This window comes from Lutjanus erythropterus, chromosome 13 (genome assembly GCF_056507025.1).
Source record: "Lutjanus erythropterus isolate fLutEry1 chromosome 13, fLutEry1.hap2, whole genome shotgun sequence".
Taxonomy (NCBI): domain Eukaryota; kingdom Metazoa; phylum Chordata; class Actinopteri; order Lutjaniformes; family Lutjanidae; genus Lutjanus; species Lutjanus erythropterus.
Genome location: NC_139329.1, coordinates 8000170 through 8017619, shown reverse-complemented (window position 1 = coordinate 8017619; position 17450 = coordinate 8000170). Strand labels below are relative to the sequence as shown.

The 17450-nt window shown below is 38.4% G+C and overlaps 2 protein-coding genes across 2 annotated transcripts; both read right to left on the bottom strand.

The window, feature by feature from the left end:
• Positions 1-675: 675 nt before the first annotated feature.
• On the bottom strand, positions 676-8735 carry poglut3 (protein O-glucosyltransferase 3). Its single transcript, XM_084734735.1, has 6 exons — positions 8385-8735; positions 6631-6828; positions 5358-5641; positions 5017-5221; positions 1716-1912; positions 676-1465 (listed from the first exon to the last, which is right to left on the bottom strand). Exons 1-6 carry the CDS (start codon positions 8620-8622, stop codon positions 1025-1027), a joined length of 1563 nt encoding a protein of 520 aa, XP_084590861.1. The 5' UTR covers positions 8623-8735; the 3' UTR covers positions 676-1024.
• Positions 8736-9938: 1203 nt separating this feature from the next.
• cyb5r2 (cytochrome b5 reductase 2) lies at positions 9939-17064 on the bottom strand. The gene is made up of 9 exons (XM_084734895.1): positions 17035-17064; positions 16707-16856; positions 15329-15401; positions 14858-14964; positions 13247-13376; positions 13043-13126; positions 12549-12634; positions 12331-12430; positions 9939-10449 (listed from the first exon to the last, which is right to left on the bottom strand). The coding sequence occupies exons 1-9, from the start codon at positions 17047-17049 to the stop codon at positions 10277-10279; spliced, it is 918 nt and encodes a 305-aa protein (XP_084591021.1). The 5' UTR covers positions 17050-17064; the 3' UTR covers positions 9939-10276.
• Between the last annotated feature and the right edge of the window lie 386 nt (positions 17065-17450).

Here is a 17450-nt window from a genome sequence, read left to right as displayed (position 1 = left end):
TGAGCGTATCATTTCTGTTAATAGTGATATTCTCAAATGATAAAGATATAAATAACATGGGGAGGGTTAGAAAAACATCATCATTATGTTCTCTTGTCTACTAAATTGTTTGAATGTTGTCACCATAGTACATCAGGATAAATGTTTTCATCATTTATCAAACATGACTGTAACATGAATCTTTAGATCTTCAATGAATGATTGTATGAATTTGGAAATATTGTAAATTGCTCGTCACATATTTCATTTAAATATTAACAAATATCTTCTCAACACATCTGACTCAGTTTTTTTGTTTGTTTGTTTGTTTGTTTTTACACGTTATTGTTGTTCCATGCATTGTGAAAGACTTTTCTTCATTTGTGTGCAACGATGTCAAAGAGATTTCCAAGAGAATTCAAAGGAAAAGTGCTGATGTCCTGATCAGATCTTATAACAGCTCAAGGGATGGGTATGTTGGTGTACTAGTTAGTCCACCACTTTGGTTCAGACTGAAACATCTCATTGCCATGAAATTTAGCAAATTCATGATCCACAGAAAATGACTCCTGCTGACTTAACTGTATGTCAGACTCATGCATTATAATAAAAAGCCTTGCATTTGGATTAAACAGCCAGAAATATGTTTTTTTAAGTTGTATTTATTTTAAGATAATACTGTAAAAATATCGAAGGCAAAGGCACGTTTACAAAACAGTAATTATATCCATATGCATTATTAACCAGAGCTTCACAAAGGTACAAAAAATAACACGAAACACAGTACAATAAAAACTAAGAGTCCCATTATAATTTTGAGGGTCTCAGCCCCGTCTTGAAATGAATGAGGACAGTGTTTATTGTAAATCATTCCTCAAACTTCCTTTACTGTATAAAATAAAAGCAACAACTAGACTTTTAAAGTTTAACTGTAAACTGTCCAATTCACATTTTCTTGTTAGCATCAGGAGGATTCGATTATCGGCACTCTTAATACCTCAGGAATGTTTCATAGGGAAATGACAATAACTAAAGACGGATTCCATCATAGTTCATCCTTCAAGTTGGCGTCCTCTTTGAGGCTTTTCCGCTCACATGTACACACAGCAGTGTGGTCGTTCGGCTGAGGCACCAGCTCCATGTCTGCGTGCTGCGTTGGCTGTCCTATCTGCCGCTCTGAGTACATGTGCAGCACTCTGTAGTAGTAACAGTACAGCCTGCTGGGCTGCAGCAGCTCTCTGGCCACCGTCTGACCTGCTCTGGCGATCTCTTGTGCTTCAGCGTCGTTCTGTTTGGCCCATTTGATTTTCTCCAAAAGGTCCGACAAGTTTCTTTTTACAGGAATATAGTGAGCGCCTGCTTTAAGATGAGCATAGAAATGTTCATAATACTGTGAATCCTGCTTCAGAACCAGACTGTTCCCGAGCATCAGGTAAGGAAAGCGATACGCTGCCACTGTTCCATCCACGTTCACCTGGTACTTGTACTAAAAGAGGGGAAATAGTAAAACCATTTTCAATATTAAGTGTTAAAGTTTTAGATTAAAACTTGAGGTTATCATGGTGATTTTTATCATAAAGGGCAAATCACATCAAACCAAAGTAATGAGAAAAACACATCTGCATAAAATGAGGCAACTACTTCAACAACAAAAGCTGCGCAGTTTTGTTTTTACAGAAAAAAAAGTAAATTATTCTACATATTAATTTATTCATTTATTATAAATTTTTCCTCACCTTGAAAAAGTCAAAGAATCCAACGAGTGGTGCTTTGCCTACATGTTTCTCCCTGTCTCTGAAGAAGAACCATCCTGTGATGCCTGCATCCAGCAGCTCAGGGTTTTTCTTGGACAGAGAGACCAGGTGAAGACGCTCCTCTCGACTGTCCCGGCCACGGAAAAATGCCCGATCGGTTTTGTTAATCCAAGGAGGCCCTGGAAGAAGGTGGTCCAAATATTACACAAAAAGGCCAAAAAGAATAAGTTAAAAGGTCTCCAAGTGACAGAATTTCAAAGTAAATATTTTAATAATAATTACACATAATAGAGAATATTACACTGACACTGGTGTATAAGACCTGGCTTTTTATTTCAGAGGGATTAACTTGTACTGTGTGGACATGTTAAGCCTATGATTAGGGTGGCTTCATCTCCTGACTCATTAATTAAGTCTAATTTATTAACGGACAGTTTTTTCTCACACTAGTCTAATTAAAAGGCAAAACCAGTCAGAGGCTAAAATCAGCATACACAATTGATGACTGTAACTGAAGAAATGTGTGAATAATAATGTAATATTTCAAGTATTAAAAAACACTACAAAGAGCACCTTAAAAATCACTGATTTATTCATTTGACCTTGAATCAGGTTGGACTGCTGTGAGTGAAAGATAAATTAGAAAAAAGGGATAAAAGGCACACGTTAAAAACACAACACGTCTCTGCAAAATATCAAAACACAGTTAAGAAAGTGAACTTTTTTTAGTCCCTAAAATATCCACGATTCTACCAAGCTGTGTACACACCTTGCATACAGACAAAAGTGGGCATCCTGAGGCTAACATTTTTGTTGCAAGTGGATTTGAGGAAACAGATGATTGAAACTCCTTAAAATGCTATTGGAAAAGTCCCAGTACCAGCAGATTTGTCTATGAATTGTTAAAGATGACCACTAGTTTCTCATATTAAACAAAATGGTGGGTATAAGCATTAGAGCCCATGGTAATTTGGAGGCATCACTGCAGTATCTGTTCAAGGTAGCCACTAATCTTTTTCTCACTACAAAAGTAAAATAGGACCTGTTCTAAAATTAAAACCCAGGATTAGTTAAAGCTCTAGTTTATTTAACAGACTGTCAACATGATTACCTTAAGAGACAGTTGGATTCATATGAGGTGAGGTCACATGAAAATCTTTCTTGCCAGGCTTCAAGCTATGCACTTATGTCCAAACCACAGTGGGTTTGGCCATTCAGCATCCTACCACTGACACCTTCATGTGTGGTTTAGGTGTTACGACAGTGAGAAGCAACTTACAAAAAACAATGGCGGCTCCAAAAGAGATTAGCATAGATACACCATCAGTGATATCAGTTATTGAAGGAAAAGACAGCACCGAGGGCTCTTCTCAATGAAAAATATGCTCTCGCTCTTCTCCTGACTGGCTTCAGCAAGTGTTTGACTAAGTCATATGGTTTGTTGATCTGATTGGTGGGCGTGAAATTAAGCATTCTTAATACTGAAGCATCAGTATACAGCATGTCACTGCCTTGCCAAAGATTTATGACTTGGATATGAAGTCAAATATAGTTTGTAATGAAATAGAGAAGACTCAGCCCTCCCCCCTCCCCTCCTCTCTCAAGCATCAAGGTGCAGCACATGTTGTCTTACACTCAGACCTGTCTGTCCACACACACTTCATCAGCACTGTTTGAGGTGGAACTTGTTTGAACTACCTTATAACTTTATAGCCACTGCAGCTTTATTGTCAGTTTTATATACAAATTTGTAAAAAAGTTGCAGTATTCTATAATTAAGGACTAAGGACTTTACTGTCTGCAGCTCCACTGCTCTTCCATCTCTTCCTCCTTTGTCTTTCTATCCTCTCCTCACTCAGTCTGTGTCTGCAGCTCTCAGCCCAGTGAGCTGTGTCCGTTCTCATTGGCGGAGCTGCTGCATGGGTCCTCAAGTTGTCCTCGACAAACCAGATATTAAACCTGCTTGATATCTCTCTGGCCGTCGGAAAATCACCAGTGAGCTCTCACTGTTGCCTCTCACACACACAATCCTCACTCATGGGGTCACACCACAATTTGCCTCTGATCAAGGGGGTTTGTCTGTGATATCCAGCATTTGTCAGCAAATGGCAAATCAGGGCTAAACTGTAAAGGATGCAAACGAGTGTCAGCGACATGTCACCTGTTTGAAAAGCTGTTTGCCCTGGCTTTTTTTTTAACCACATTGACTGTGTGTTCATAGTAATACAGGGCAAACTGGGCTAGCCAGTTACCCTATATCTTGGTGAGGCAAATTTCCACAGGCTAATTATTTAAATGTGTCTTAACAGACATTACAGCGGTACAACAAACACTTTCAACATCTAGAAGGCAGAGCAAAATCATGGAATACAGAGAGAGAATCCAGTTATTGTGCTAGAGGAGACTGACAGCACATCGTCTATGACTTCTGTTCCACAATGAAAGCAGAAAAATAACAGAGCGAATGACAGAAAGGAAGGAAAACATGCGCATAATTTCTAAATAAAATTTCAAAACAAAATTCTGAACAAAGACGTCTGATCATGAAGAACTCACAACATAAAATAAAATATTTGGTTTCTTTCAAAGGGGCCTACAATGGTAGGGGAGCAGTGGTGAGGGCAGTCAACAGGGAGGATGAGATGAGAGAAAATGACAAGGTTTAGAAGGAACATATTGAGCTGTTGGGAGTTACAAGAAGGTAAATTGTTCCCAAATTACATAGAAACTAGGGGTGTAAACCACAACGTTATTTCAAAATAAAGACGTATCTTAAAGATGATGATATAGATCGATATTTTCATCTTGCATCAATCATACTGGATTGAACATTGAATTGATATACTGATACAGATCGATGTATCGTTGCACCACTAATAGAAACAAGGCTTACTTAAGGAAATTACATAGTCATGAATACACAATTTAACTTACTCATCTGCAGAGTAAGAGATCACAAGTCACACTGCTATGACATTGCTTGTATTGTATCTGGACAATTTTTCATGCTTGATCTGATCAACTTCACTTGCTCGCTGATATGACACCCACAAATAGTTTTCAAGATTTTGAAGAAAAATGTTTACATATAAAATTAGAAATTAATAGAGAAGTGCTGACTGACTGTGCCAAGGTAGAGCATGGACAAATGTATGGACTTTGATCCCATTAACTGACGGGTAACTTAGTTACAGATACAAAATTCAGTGTCTGAGCCTCAGTTCTCGACTTCAGCAGGCTACACTGAGGCTCAGGAGTGTATATGTGTCCGTGTGTGTGTTACCTGCGTTTCCCTGGACGGACAGCAGGTCGTTGGTGACACCTCTCATGGTCTCCAGGGTGGAGTGTGTGACCTCATAAGTGGGGAGGACAATGTCCCTTGTGTCTGTAGAGCCACACCACGAAAAGACTGGGACAGCATCTGCTCTCCTTGTCTCTAACGGCCAGTCACCAACATTGATGTAAAACTCCACATCAGGCACCTTCACCTTCAACAGCAAAGATTGCAGGAGTTTGAAACCAGCAATCACATGATACCACCTACAGTCTCTTGGCAGCAATGTTAAAATATTACTTGGAGAAAATGCACCAAAACATTTAACATCCATAAAATACAGAGAATACCTTTCTCGTTAGAGAGAGTAGCATTTCATCTGAGAACATCTTGAAGTCAGTGTATTTTCCCAGAGTACGGCGGTACAGCTGGTTGTTGATGATGGCGTAATGTATGAGACCTCCTCTGTTGGCAAATCTTTGAGGCACTTCCTGTCTGAGACGCTGCAGGTCGACTGTAGGGAATGACTTAAAGTCGGCCAGGATCTGAGGCTCCTCAGCTGGACACTGCATGACGCTCTGCCAGGCAGAAGCATCAAGTTCTGGACATTCGCAGTATTCATGATAGACTGGACCTGAGTGTTAAAAATAATACTCGGGGTTAGATGAGGGAGCCAGAGCAGGTAGAGCAAGGTAGCATTTGTTCCATTTATCTTCCCTCACATTGTGCTGTTGCCTTATGTACAACACTAGCATCCTCAGAATTCATTTGTAGATATGTAAGTACAAAGGAGCTGGTGTTAAACTTGAGACTTGTGTATGAATTTAACATTTCTCTCATGTTTCAACATACTTCAAAGCATCTGTTGTGCTTTTCTGAGAGGAGATTGTAAAGTGAAATGACACATAAAGTGGCCTCATCTAATAACGATGACGATGATGAAACAGCACAATATTTATCGAATCTGCATAAGAATGACCATGACAGGCTCAATGAGGCTTCGTTTTAAGACCAGCACTCATTATGCATAGATTCTGTCATTTTGATGATGCAGCGTGGGTGTTCTTTTGCAACACAGCCCTTTAGTTTTAAGGTCTGTCTGCCCTAAAAAAGGCATCCTTCCTCTGTTGCTCTTACTAGTGTAAAAGTACTAATACCACACTGTAAAAAGAAAGAGAATAAAGAAAGAAAATGTGGAGGAGAGCGCCAAGGAAAGGAGAGGAGAATAAAATGTGGCACGCATTCTTATTGTTGTATTAAGCATTGGCCTGTTGGAGGAAAGATTGGTTGATTTTTTTTTTTTTTTTCAGAGATTTGTAATGGTTATTCATTTTATAGACCACCAAAGCACAATGTAAAAATAGTGAATGCTAAAGACCACCATTGTGTGAATTGATAATACTGTAGAAATCTGTATTAAAGATCTGCAGGAGTGTTTATGTATTGAAATAATTCAACATAAATATATAAGTAAGCAAAAGATGGGCTACTATATGTTACTATTTTTTAAAAAGAAATATGAGAAAAGTGCCCTTTTTTTGCTTAAGCACATGCCCCCCTAAAATGTCTGTGCACATCCCTGAAAACTTGTGTTTGTTTATTAATGCATGACACAACACAAACCTTGGATCGTGTAGGGTGACTTGGCAACAGCAGCATCTTGGTGAAGGACTTCAACCTTCAGGCCATTCAGCACAGTCCCGTAGAGCCGGTACCTCACCAGGAAGGACCCATCTTGTCTGTCCAGAGGTGGAGGGACATGGATACGAATGTGCTCCTTCTTGTCCAGCGGACTTATCTTCACTTTAAATGTGTCTCTACCTAAACAGCACATGTACATAATATTTCAGTGACCTGTAGAACTTAAGTTCATCTTGTTTGGTGGGTTTTTGCAGGGTTTCCACACCATGAACAACAAATTCAAGGGGTTTTCAGGCCAAATCCCCTCAAATTCAAGTACCCAACACTGCATGGACCAGGATCATGGTTAATTTATGTTGCAACAGCAAGAATTTTTAAAATGAGAACTCATGCATGCACACTATCAAACCAGGCAGTGCAACAGCAGCACACATATAATCACTAGCCACTTCATTAAGTACTGTACAATGTAATGCAATCAATACAACTGTTCTGCCATGAATTCTACTTTCAAACTAATAACTTTTCAGTATTAGTTGACACTGTCAAAAAGTTTCTCATGACTGGTGGTAACTCTGATGAGGACATACACAGTGGCAAAACATTAGTGCTCCCAAAAAAAAAAAGTCTTTTTGCTGTAAAATCCATGAGTTGAATGAGCTGGCCAAAATACAAACAACACTTCTCAATACAATTCAGTCCAGTTCAACACCACTGGAAACTAGACAGTTGATGTTGTATTGGATCACATTATATTGTACAAATGTACCTGTAAAGAAGTGACCAGTGAGTGTACATTCAGATAGCAGAAAGCAGCCTATTTACTAACATTACGTACAATAAAATATCTGAAGAAATTTTGTTTGTAGGAGGAGTGGACCTGTTTAGAAAGTAAGCCTGATTTTAACAACATTACAACATAACATTATGATGACATACTGTATTGTAGAATCCCTCCTTTCCCACTGTCAGCTTATACTTATTTCTAATTAGTATGTGATTAATTTACGACATTTATTTTCCTTTGTAATAACCATCATTAGTCTTACGAATTTTGCTATCATTATGATTAATATTGTTATTGTGCTGTTGCTGTTGTTATTATTATTGGTGATGGTTATCACGGTGATGCTGGTAACAACAGGCACAATACCAGTATTTTGTAATGTTGCCATTTTGACTGTCACTGTAATTATTATTATTTAGTATTTATTTTTTTTACAATTGCTATTTTTGTTTGTTTCGTTGTTTTCTTTCTTTCTTCCTCTTTTTTTATCTCTAAAAAAATACTGATACCGGACACAGGAAGCTGATATTTCGGCATGTATTTTTGTCTGATGTAACTGATATTTCACAATGATATGAGTTTGTAGCACAATGAGCAAAGTACGTGCATGAATTAAATATATAAATAAAAAAGGATTGAAAAATACAGAGTTAACATAGAGGGCACTGGGCAAATTAAAAATGAGCAGTAAAGCCGTTTGGTAACTTAGGTTAAGTGCAACAGTTATGGTTACGAAACTGTTACATAATCACGTCTCATCGATAATTACACCAACAAGCCACAGCTGAGTGTAGCTAGCTAACGCTGTGTCTGTTGGTTTGTTTTGTGTTAGCTTAAAATGATGCGGCAGTAGGAAATTAGCTAGCAGCAGACACTCGGCGTTTCAGTCATGCTATGTTCAACATAATGACACGTTTAGCACGTAGTAATGTGTTCATGGTGAGTTTACCTGGAGATAAAGTCAGCTTTTCTCCGTTTGAATTGACCGCCTGAATAATGAAGTAGCGGACCGGTAAAACTATGTCAGGGTTCAGCCCTGGACCCCAGATGAGACATCTCTCTGGACTGATTCCTTCACAGTCACAAACAGTGAAGTTCAGGCTCATAAATACCACTAAAACTACAAATGCACTAAATAAACCATTCTGTACAGGCTTAACTAAGTGTACGCTACGCTGACACACCATGTTCTCCAAATGTTCACTGCTAAGCGTCTAAACTCTTTAAATATTGTCTGTAAAGTTTGGAGGAAACTCCTATGCCGACATGTTGGCTAGTTGAAACATTTTCCGGTGATGCCTTCACTGGCTGTCGGAAATATTGGTTGCACAGACCTAAATACTGTACAGTATTGGTCAGATATAAAAGATTTGCTAGCATTTCAACTGGATGACATTCCGATCTTCTCATGTTTTATTTTACATGGATATTTTAAAACGTATTTCTGGTATGAAAAATCTTATAATTCTCATGGGAAAATATATTCATTGTAAAATGGAGAAATAGTGAGCACCCATTAGTTTGTTTTATGAATAATTCTAAGCTGTTTTTGCATCCCTTAAAAAACATTCTTGTAAAGTAGCAAGGAAGATTTTTGGAGATGTTTCTCATTTTTTAATTGTTTTGATGTTTGTCCTTGGAATGTCCCCCTGAATCACCTTCAGGCACAAGAAACTTTTTTTTCCTATAGGCCACTTCCTCCAGGTAAGTGTTCTCTGGAACTGTTGATAGACCACCTTGATCTGTAGACAAGGTTAATTATGACTCTTTATTGACACTGAATCTGCACATATTGGGTGGCCCTTATGCCTGGAAGGTGGACCCAGATGATATAGAACTTTTATTTTGGACTTTCATGCTGAGCAAGCAACTCTCACTGGATTGTTGGACCAAATAAACACTTTATCTGCATGCTGTGTCTGGCTTACAATAATAAGTATTTATTAAATGCCCCTCATGATCTTGCTCTTCTTTTATTTATTTTATTTATACACTTATTTGTTTTACTGTATTTTCATTATTGTTAAAATCTAATGTTTAAGTTTTCAACAATTCTGATAATGTTTACAACTGTCTAATAGTTTCTGAGTTCTTGTATGTAAATATGTAGATTTTGTGAATACAAATAAATAAATAAATACTGTACAGTACTGTACAAAATAATCTCAAGCTCTTCTACTTACACAATTGTTCTGAAACTTTTGACCATACTTTATAAAATACTAAAGATAGGAGCCTCACTTGTAAACAATCAGATAGAGGTCCCTTCTCACATTCAGCTCCTTAAAACCAAAGGAATGCTACTTTCCTTCTTCTAGTTCATATGTGGTAGCCTACATTTGCTCTATTTGGGTATAGAATAGCTTTAGAATAGTCAGAACATTTGGGAGTTTTACACATGAAAAAGGACTGAAGATCAGTAAAAACTGTAGAACTGCATTACCATATATTAATGTTTTGATCTACTGTATGTGTATGTAGAACCATGTGTTAAAATCAACACTGTTGTTTTTATATCTTTATTTCACAAAAAATGACATTCTGGCCTGAAAAAAGATTCACTTTGCTTCTGTTGTCTTGTATGAAATGTAATCACAGATATACTGTATATAAAAATGCATCTCAGTCCTTAGAAATGTTAATAGCTATGTTGCTGGGTATTTTTTTTATGGCAATAGCATAGGTTTACCCATGTTATGATCCAGGTTTGCATTGTGCATACTTAAATGAAAACTTTGTTTGAGGATAGTATTAGATCAACAAAAGTGTTCATACAGTGATTGCTGGTTTAGTGAGTAAATGATTATAGCATATAAACCAGTTTTTTAGGTAATCAGAATACTAGTATGCAAAAATGTTCTCTGTTTTGTGTCCCAGCTTCTCCAGATTTGGCAGACAGGCGTACTGGATCATCGGTGGCGGACCACACAGGACAACAAGGACATCAGTGGACGGAGCAGGGAGGTGGTCCTTGATCATGTCATAGGTTACGAACCCTGAACTATAGCTCCAATCTTAAAGACAAGACCAAAGAGAGAAAGAAAGATCAACCTTCAGCTTCAGCTTCATTATGCATACAAATTCAGAATAGAATCTCATTTTTTACTAAAAAAAAAAGAAAAAAAAGTTCACTTTTTGACTCAGTTGTTTGGCATATTTACAGCAAAAAATGTCAGGATTAACCAAACAACTGCAGCGTGGAGGGTAAAGAAGCCTGTCCTTGATTCCACTTTTCACTTCATCTTTAATACTAAATTTCTGCTTCTCTCCTCTCTATTCTCTATTGTGCCCCAGCAGAGGGATGCCCAATGGTGAAGGGTGAGCAGAACCAAAATAAAAAGAGGATCTCTCCTTCTCAGAGAAGAATATATGGGGCTGAGTTCAAAGGCTGAATGAATAATGAAATTAAACAAATGAAATAATCAACATAAAGATATTTGTTCAACTTGAGCTTTCATCCACAGATAGTCATCTCTCCCTCCAAGACAACCAAATAATGACACTGCTAACGAAGAGCAAGTACACCTCTTGTAATGAATAATGATCAAGGGCTGATGTGTTTCTATTCTGTGTGGAACTAATGACAGACAAGACAGAATACGAGTGGCATTCGAAGCCTTCACAACAGAGATTATGTAACAATATTATGCTCATTAATTTCTGCTCGCTTTAAGGATTATGCAAAGGGAGACATGAGCGATTTGCTAAGCTACTGTAACACCTTGTTGGAACTATCTCCCTCCTCAGCCTGCAGGGATTTTCCTTCAGCAGAGGAGTCTTTGTTTGGTTTTTTACACTCTGAATATTCAGGAGTGAAACCGAAGGACAAGGCTTTCAGACTTAAGAGTGATTTATTCAGCTTCATATAGCCTGGCACTGTGCTGTATATCCTTTATGGTAACATGACAAAATTACCCCATCAAGAGCCATAACCCTATAATTATTATAGCTACGACCCATGATTCATTATCTTCAACTGTGCAATACTGACCTGAAAGTGAAATAATTTTATGCCAGAACTTTGCAATGCAATAATACTTGTGCAATAGTAATTAAACTGTGACTACAAACTACAGTGGCCAGGAAACTCGCAAAACGCACAAAAAGGCCGTGTCTAGAGCCACTGTTTGGTTTGTCCGCTTTGGGCTACAGACATGGCAGGGAAATATGGCCGACTCCATGGAAGAGGATCCACGCCCTCTGTAGATAACAACAGCTTATTCTAAAGTAACAAAAACACAACTATTCTTATTTTCAGGCGATTACACACTAATGAAAACATGCTTATGAACGGTGTCTTCCTTTTTGCCATATTCTGCCAAAAGACCCTCCTAATTCCTACAAACTGGACCTTTGATATATTGTAGTGTGTGTGCTTTTCAAAATTAGGACCACATTACACGTACAGCCTGTCGTTTCTTTAGGTAATAGATGATATTTTTTCACTCCCTGGCCTGCACCACCTGCCACAAGAAACTCTCAAGCACCACAACACCAGTTCTGGATGTTTGTCGGGGGCCCACCAGGCGCCCTGTTAGGTCCATAGGTCCATCCAGTCCTGCACCATCAGATTCAAGGACAGTTTGATCTTGTTGACCATCAGACTGTTGAACTCACTATGTTACTTCACTCATGCCATATTGAGACAGGGATGTGCCTTTACACTGTATATTACTTTATAGTACTGCCATACTTTATTTACTGGTACTGTACATATTTTACTCCACCTCCTTATTTAAGCTGTTTATCTATCACAGTATAAAATGTATTATATTAAGCCCATACACCTACCTGTCTACAATCATGATTACATTACAGTTGAATAGATTTTTGTGGATGTTGTGCGTATAACAGTAACAAATTTGTAGTTGATAGTTGAAGGAATGCTGCGTTACCCTGTGGAGGTTTGTCCAGTGTGAACCAGAGCTGAACTTTGTCAGGATGGTTCTTCTTCACCTCCTCCAGCTCCTCCCGCAGGAGGATGTCTTTCTTGGTCTGAAAGGGAGCAGGTGAAAGAGATGTAATTCCTCCATTTTTTTTTTCATTTATGTACTGTAGTAATACTCTTTAACAAAGAGACGCTGAACAAAACAATGTACTGCACAGAGCTGACCTGGTTGGCAAATATGAGAGAGCACTTTGTGTTGTCAGTGGGGTCTGCTGTGATGCTGCGGATTAACTGCAGCATGGGAGTGATACCTGAGATGGTAGAAGACATTGATGTTAGTGTCAGAGGATGGCTCATGTGTTATTAAGAGGTACAATGTCACTTTTATCAATTACAAAACAAAGAAAATATCATCAAATGGTCCTTAAAGTTAAATCGCACAACAGCTTTGGGTGTTATTTATGTGCTGTAGGAGAGAAAAGGAATAATACACTTGCAGAACTATTCTTTCTCCACTCAGTATAATACATTTATGTTCAACATGTGCAGGTGTCACGTACTGTATGATGCAAAGTATTAATATCATTTCTCCTTCAGAAAGAAGAATATTTAATTCTGCAGAGATTTCAGCAGGCTGAGACTCTGTAATGTTCTTCTGAATAAAGTAAATGCCTTAGTGTGCGTTACTGTGATTGGAAGAGAAAGAAATGTAAAGGAACCTGTTCCACCAGCGATCATTCCAACATGTTTAAACTTCCGAACTTTCGGCTCCGACTTCTTGTCTGGTCGGATGGAAAACTGACCTGATCAGGAGAGAGGAATTCTCTGTATTAGTTATGGCAGCTGAAGCGTCTCAGACAGTCTTATACAGTACCACAGTGACATCTGCTGTTGACAGCAGCCTGTTTTCACACACACCATACCATTTCCCTTATACACCAGCAGTCCATTGGGTCCTCTGAAATCAATGGAATCTCCAATCGCCATGTTGTCCAGGTACTGGGACATCTTCCCTCCCTCTGGGAAGGAGGGGTGGCAGTTCTTGTAGTACACCTGGAGAAAATACAAAAGAGAAGCAACAATTTTTGTCTTTTATTTCATCTATTATTAGCTTGTTGTTGCCTCTGCAGGGTATTAATATTACCTCATAGCATTGTTAGCACAGAATTGAATTTGTTTTCCTGCTGACAAGACAAGTGGGTACCACTTCACAAAAGGCTACCCTTATAACTTATTTAGCATTAATTAATTATTAATAAGATTGTAAACACTTTATACATCATTGATGAACTGTTACAACACATTAGATAAAGAGAGCAACAGTGACTTGTTGCTTGGCAAAGAGTGAGCCCGTATTTATCTGTACTGTTAAACCACAGATCCATCAGATACCTGTCAGCTTCATCTGATATTTGTTAATAAGTTACAGCATTTAACCACCACCATCTCTGTATAAGGATAGTCTTATTGTATCATCTTATTGTCTTATTGCATATATTATAAGTGGTATTGACATTTGGAAGGGACCCAAGTGTGGATAACATTTGTTTTCTGCATCTAAAATTTAAAGCCAATTAAAGCCACTTACATTACATTGAGTTATTCTCAGCTTATAAAGTTGATATGGCAAACGTATTAGCATGCAATACCTTATTATTTACTCATTGTGCAGACGAGGAGCAACATTAGCATTTATTTGGAGAAGGGCTGCATGATATGGTAAAAAAAAAAAGTCTTATTGTGATTATTAAAATGCGATTGCAATATGTGATATGATTAATAAGAATGATAATTTTTCCATTACAATTTTCATTTTGACTGAAAAAAATCATGATGATGTGACATTGTTTGGGGGGTCTGTGGCAAACAAATATGTTTTCTCTCATCTGAAGCACATGAGTTTTAGGCCTGTGCAGCTCTGCAGTACTTCATTATAACACTGTTTTCTCACACATTTTTCCTCTTTTAAAAAATTGTGATTTGGTTCTGCAATTTGGATATTGCACTTGGCTATACTACGATTTCGATAATTTTGCAATTAATTGAGCAGCCCTAATTTGGAGCAATGTTGCCCAGTCAGTGAAAGTCCGATATTCACTCTCCCTTTAGCTCTGTTTTGGTTTCTGCCAACTCTTGACAAAAATACCTGGTAAAGGCTCCACTATGGCCACCAGCTGGTCACTAACTTCACTATCGTGCAGTGGGTTTAAAACTTGTGTAGACTTGATAGCTTCTTAGAAAGTGAGATAGTCACAAGGCTTTATTGAAGACTTACTAACTAATCTGACAAACAATATCTAATATAATTTCTGTCAACTGATCTGTAAAGTATCAGTAAATGACTTATTAGCAGGAGTAAAGCCAACAATTAGAACTTAGAAAACATTTAAAAAGGGTTGATATATTAAGGTTTAAAAAATCTGATAAAATAATTGTAAAGAAACCAGAACAAAGACTTCTGCAGTTACCTTACGGGTAAACCTATTTTAGTACGTTTGTGTTGTTTTGTGCCTTAGATCAGTAATATCAATTACCTTCACCACAAGGTCGACATATCCCTGGTCCTCATCGCTGGAGACCGGAGTGTAGGCTCTGACCACCAGACTGCCATTCACCTTGGCTGACAGGTACACATGCTGACCTGGTCCAGAGGACAGAGGACAGGACAAGCAGGGACAATGGGTGAGGTGGTGAATTTGAGGGATTGAGAGGACAATAATAATGTGGAAGCACTGGAGAAACATGAGGACTGTTGTGTCATGGAAACATGAGTTGAACATGCAAACTGATACAGTCCCTGTCACATCATGTGTCATTACACACTCATTCAGTAAAAGACTTATATGTCATCTTGATGTGTTGTAGCTCAATCAGTTTACATCTGCTATACAGATATGTGCATGTACAGGATTACTTTTCACCTCTTGGTGAAACATCTTAAAGCACTGGAGGAAAATCTTTCTTGTTGTGAGGTATTTTATCTGAGAAGAGAGCTGTTTCCGTACCTACTGGCAGTCCAAGAATATGAGTTGCAGACGAAAGGCCAAACCGAAATTTCTTTGTGTCATGGCTGATCTCCTGCAAAAAGATGCACACACAGGACACACACAGGTTCGAAACAGTACGTACAATATCACAGCTGCTAGCTTGCAATATAAATGTCCTGACACTTTTGGAACTGGGTGGTCTTTACACGCTGTGTTTGACGTAAAGTTACACAGTTTGCTGTAAACTGAGGTCATTTCAAGCTCAAGATAGATTAAAAAAAATGAAACCTTGAGGATCCCTGGAGGCTAGTATATTAAGCTAACGAAAAACAGGCTGAGTGAGTAATTCTAAGTCTGTGGATTACTCACGTTGCCTGTTTCTGGAGAGAGATGCTGATTTATGGCATTTAAAAAGAAGTCATCTGGCGGCAGGGCTTTTTCCTACCGTGCCCCTCATCTGTACACCTTCATTTTCCATTAGCAGTTATTCCTTAATAAGCTCAGCCTCGCACCTGTTAACATTATTCTTTCTGTGGGTCAGTCTCAGTCTCTATTAATCTTTCAACTCTAGTACTTACAGGCCATATTTGTCCCACCAGCTAGAATAAAACTGAAACTGCATCTTTCCAGCCCTGACATATACTGTATCATTTATGTGTCAGGAATTTTGTCATCAAATTCAGTATTTAATGTGATTTTGTTGTTCTGTTTTGTACACATGGCATCAATTGTGATATTGGGCTATCTAAATTAAATGTGACTTTACTTGATTTAGACTTTTTTTCTTTTCTTTTCAATGTTTATCTGTGAACTTCAAAACTTAAAAACATGAACTATGAACATGAAATAGTTCATTTTAATCTATGTGAATGGAACCTTGAGTTAGCTCTTTTTAAGTGCAAACTTGCACAACACTGGCTGGAAAGCCAGGTTCGAATGTGCTTGCAAGAATAAAGTACTGATTCTTCGTTATAGCTTCAACCACACGTCTGAGTCTAACTCCACCCGCATAATTTTGCAAGATGCTAAAAAGTAGGTAAGACTCTGAGAGGGGTGCGGGTGGGGGAGAAAGGGGTGGGTGGATGTTTTAGGCAGGAGTGGCTCAGTGAGGTGTGCTGCCTACCTTTCATTACAGAATAGTAACTTTCTTTTTTATATAAATCTCACAACAGATAAAGCCCAACTGGTCGACACCAGCCGTGCAAGGATCAGAATGATTAAAAGAGTAGATAATGTTTCCAAAGGTAAGAAATATCAATATTTACACCACAATTAATGTGTGTCATCGCAGTGAAGTCCTATCATATACACTAAAATAAAGCTAAACTAACTTAAAGTTAGAAATAGCTACAAAGAAAATCGTGCAGCAGTGTGTCAATGTGTGTTTGCAGTCTACCTGTTTTTCTATAAGGGGAAGGGGATATTTGACTGTGGCATCCTGCAGAGTGACAGGGAGCTTCTTCTTCTTCTCTCCTGCCGAGCCTCGCAAGAGAAAGTAGAGCACAGTCACGACCACCACGGAGACAGCTGCCACCACTGGGAACATCTGCAGGACAAAGATCACATACAGAGTGGAGATTTACAGTACATAGAACTAAGTGTTCTAGAAAATACATTAACAATGAGTTACATAGAGTTAAACAACATACAAGAATGAGAAGGAAATGTTGAGCAGACAAGGAGGAATAATTATAAAGGGAAATGAAGTGAAAGTTCATTCTCACCAAGCTCTGATCCATAGTTTTAATTTAACATGTAAGTAAGTGTGCCAGAACTTCCTTCTCCTCACACAGCCTGAGAGACCAGAGTCCACACACACACACACACATACACGCTCACAGAGTCCAGGCACTGACAACCTTCACATTCTCCCTCTCCCACATACACATGCACACACAAAGGGAAGGGCCTCCAGAGGGGGGCGTGGCTTCCCGCTGGGGGAAAGGTGACACAAGGTCCAAAGAACCAATAGGAAGACAGATCTCATCATGACACTACACAGCACAGAGGTGGTGTTCAGGCAGTGAGGAGCAGAGTGGTGAAATCACACCACTGAGAGGGGAGGGGAGTTTTCCTCCTCCTTATATGTGTATGTGTATACTGTATATATATACTGTATATATGATGAGAAATACAGTAG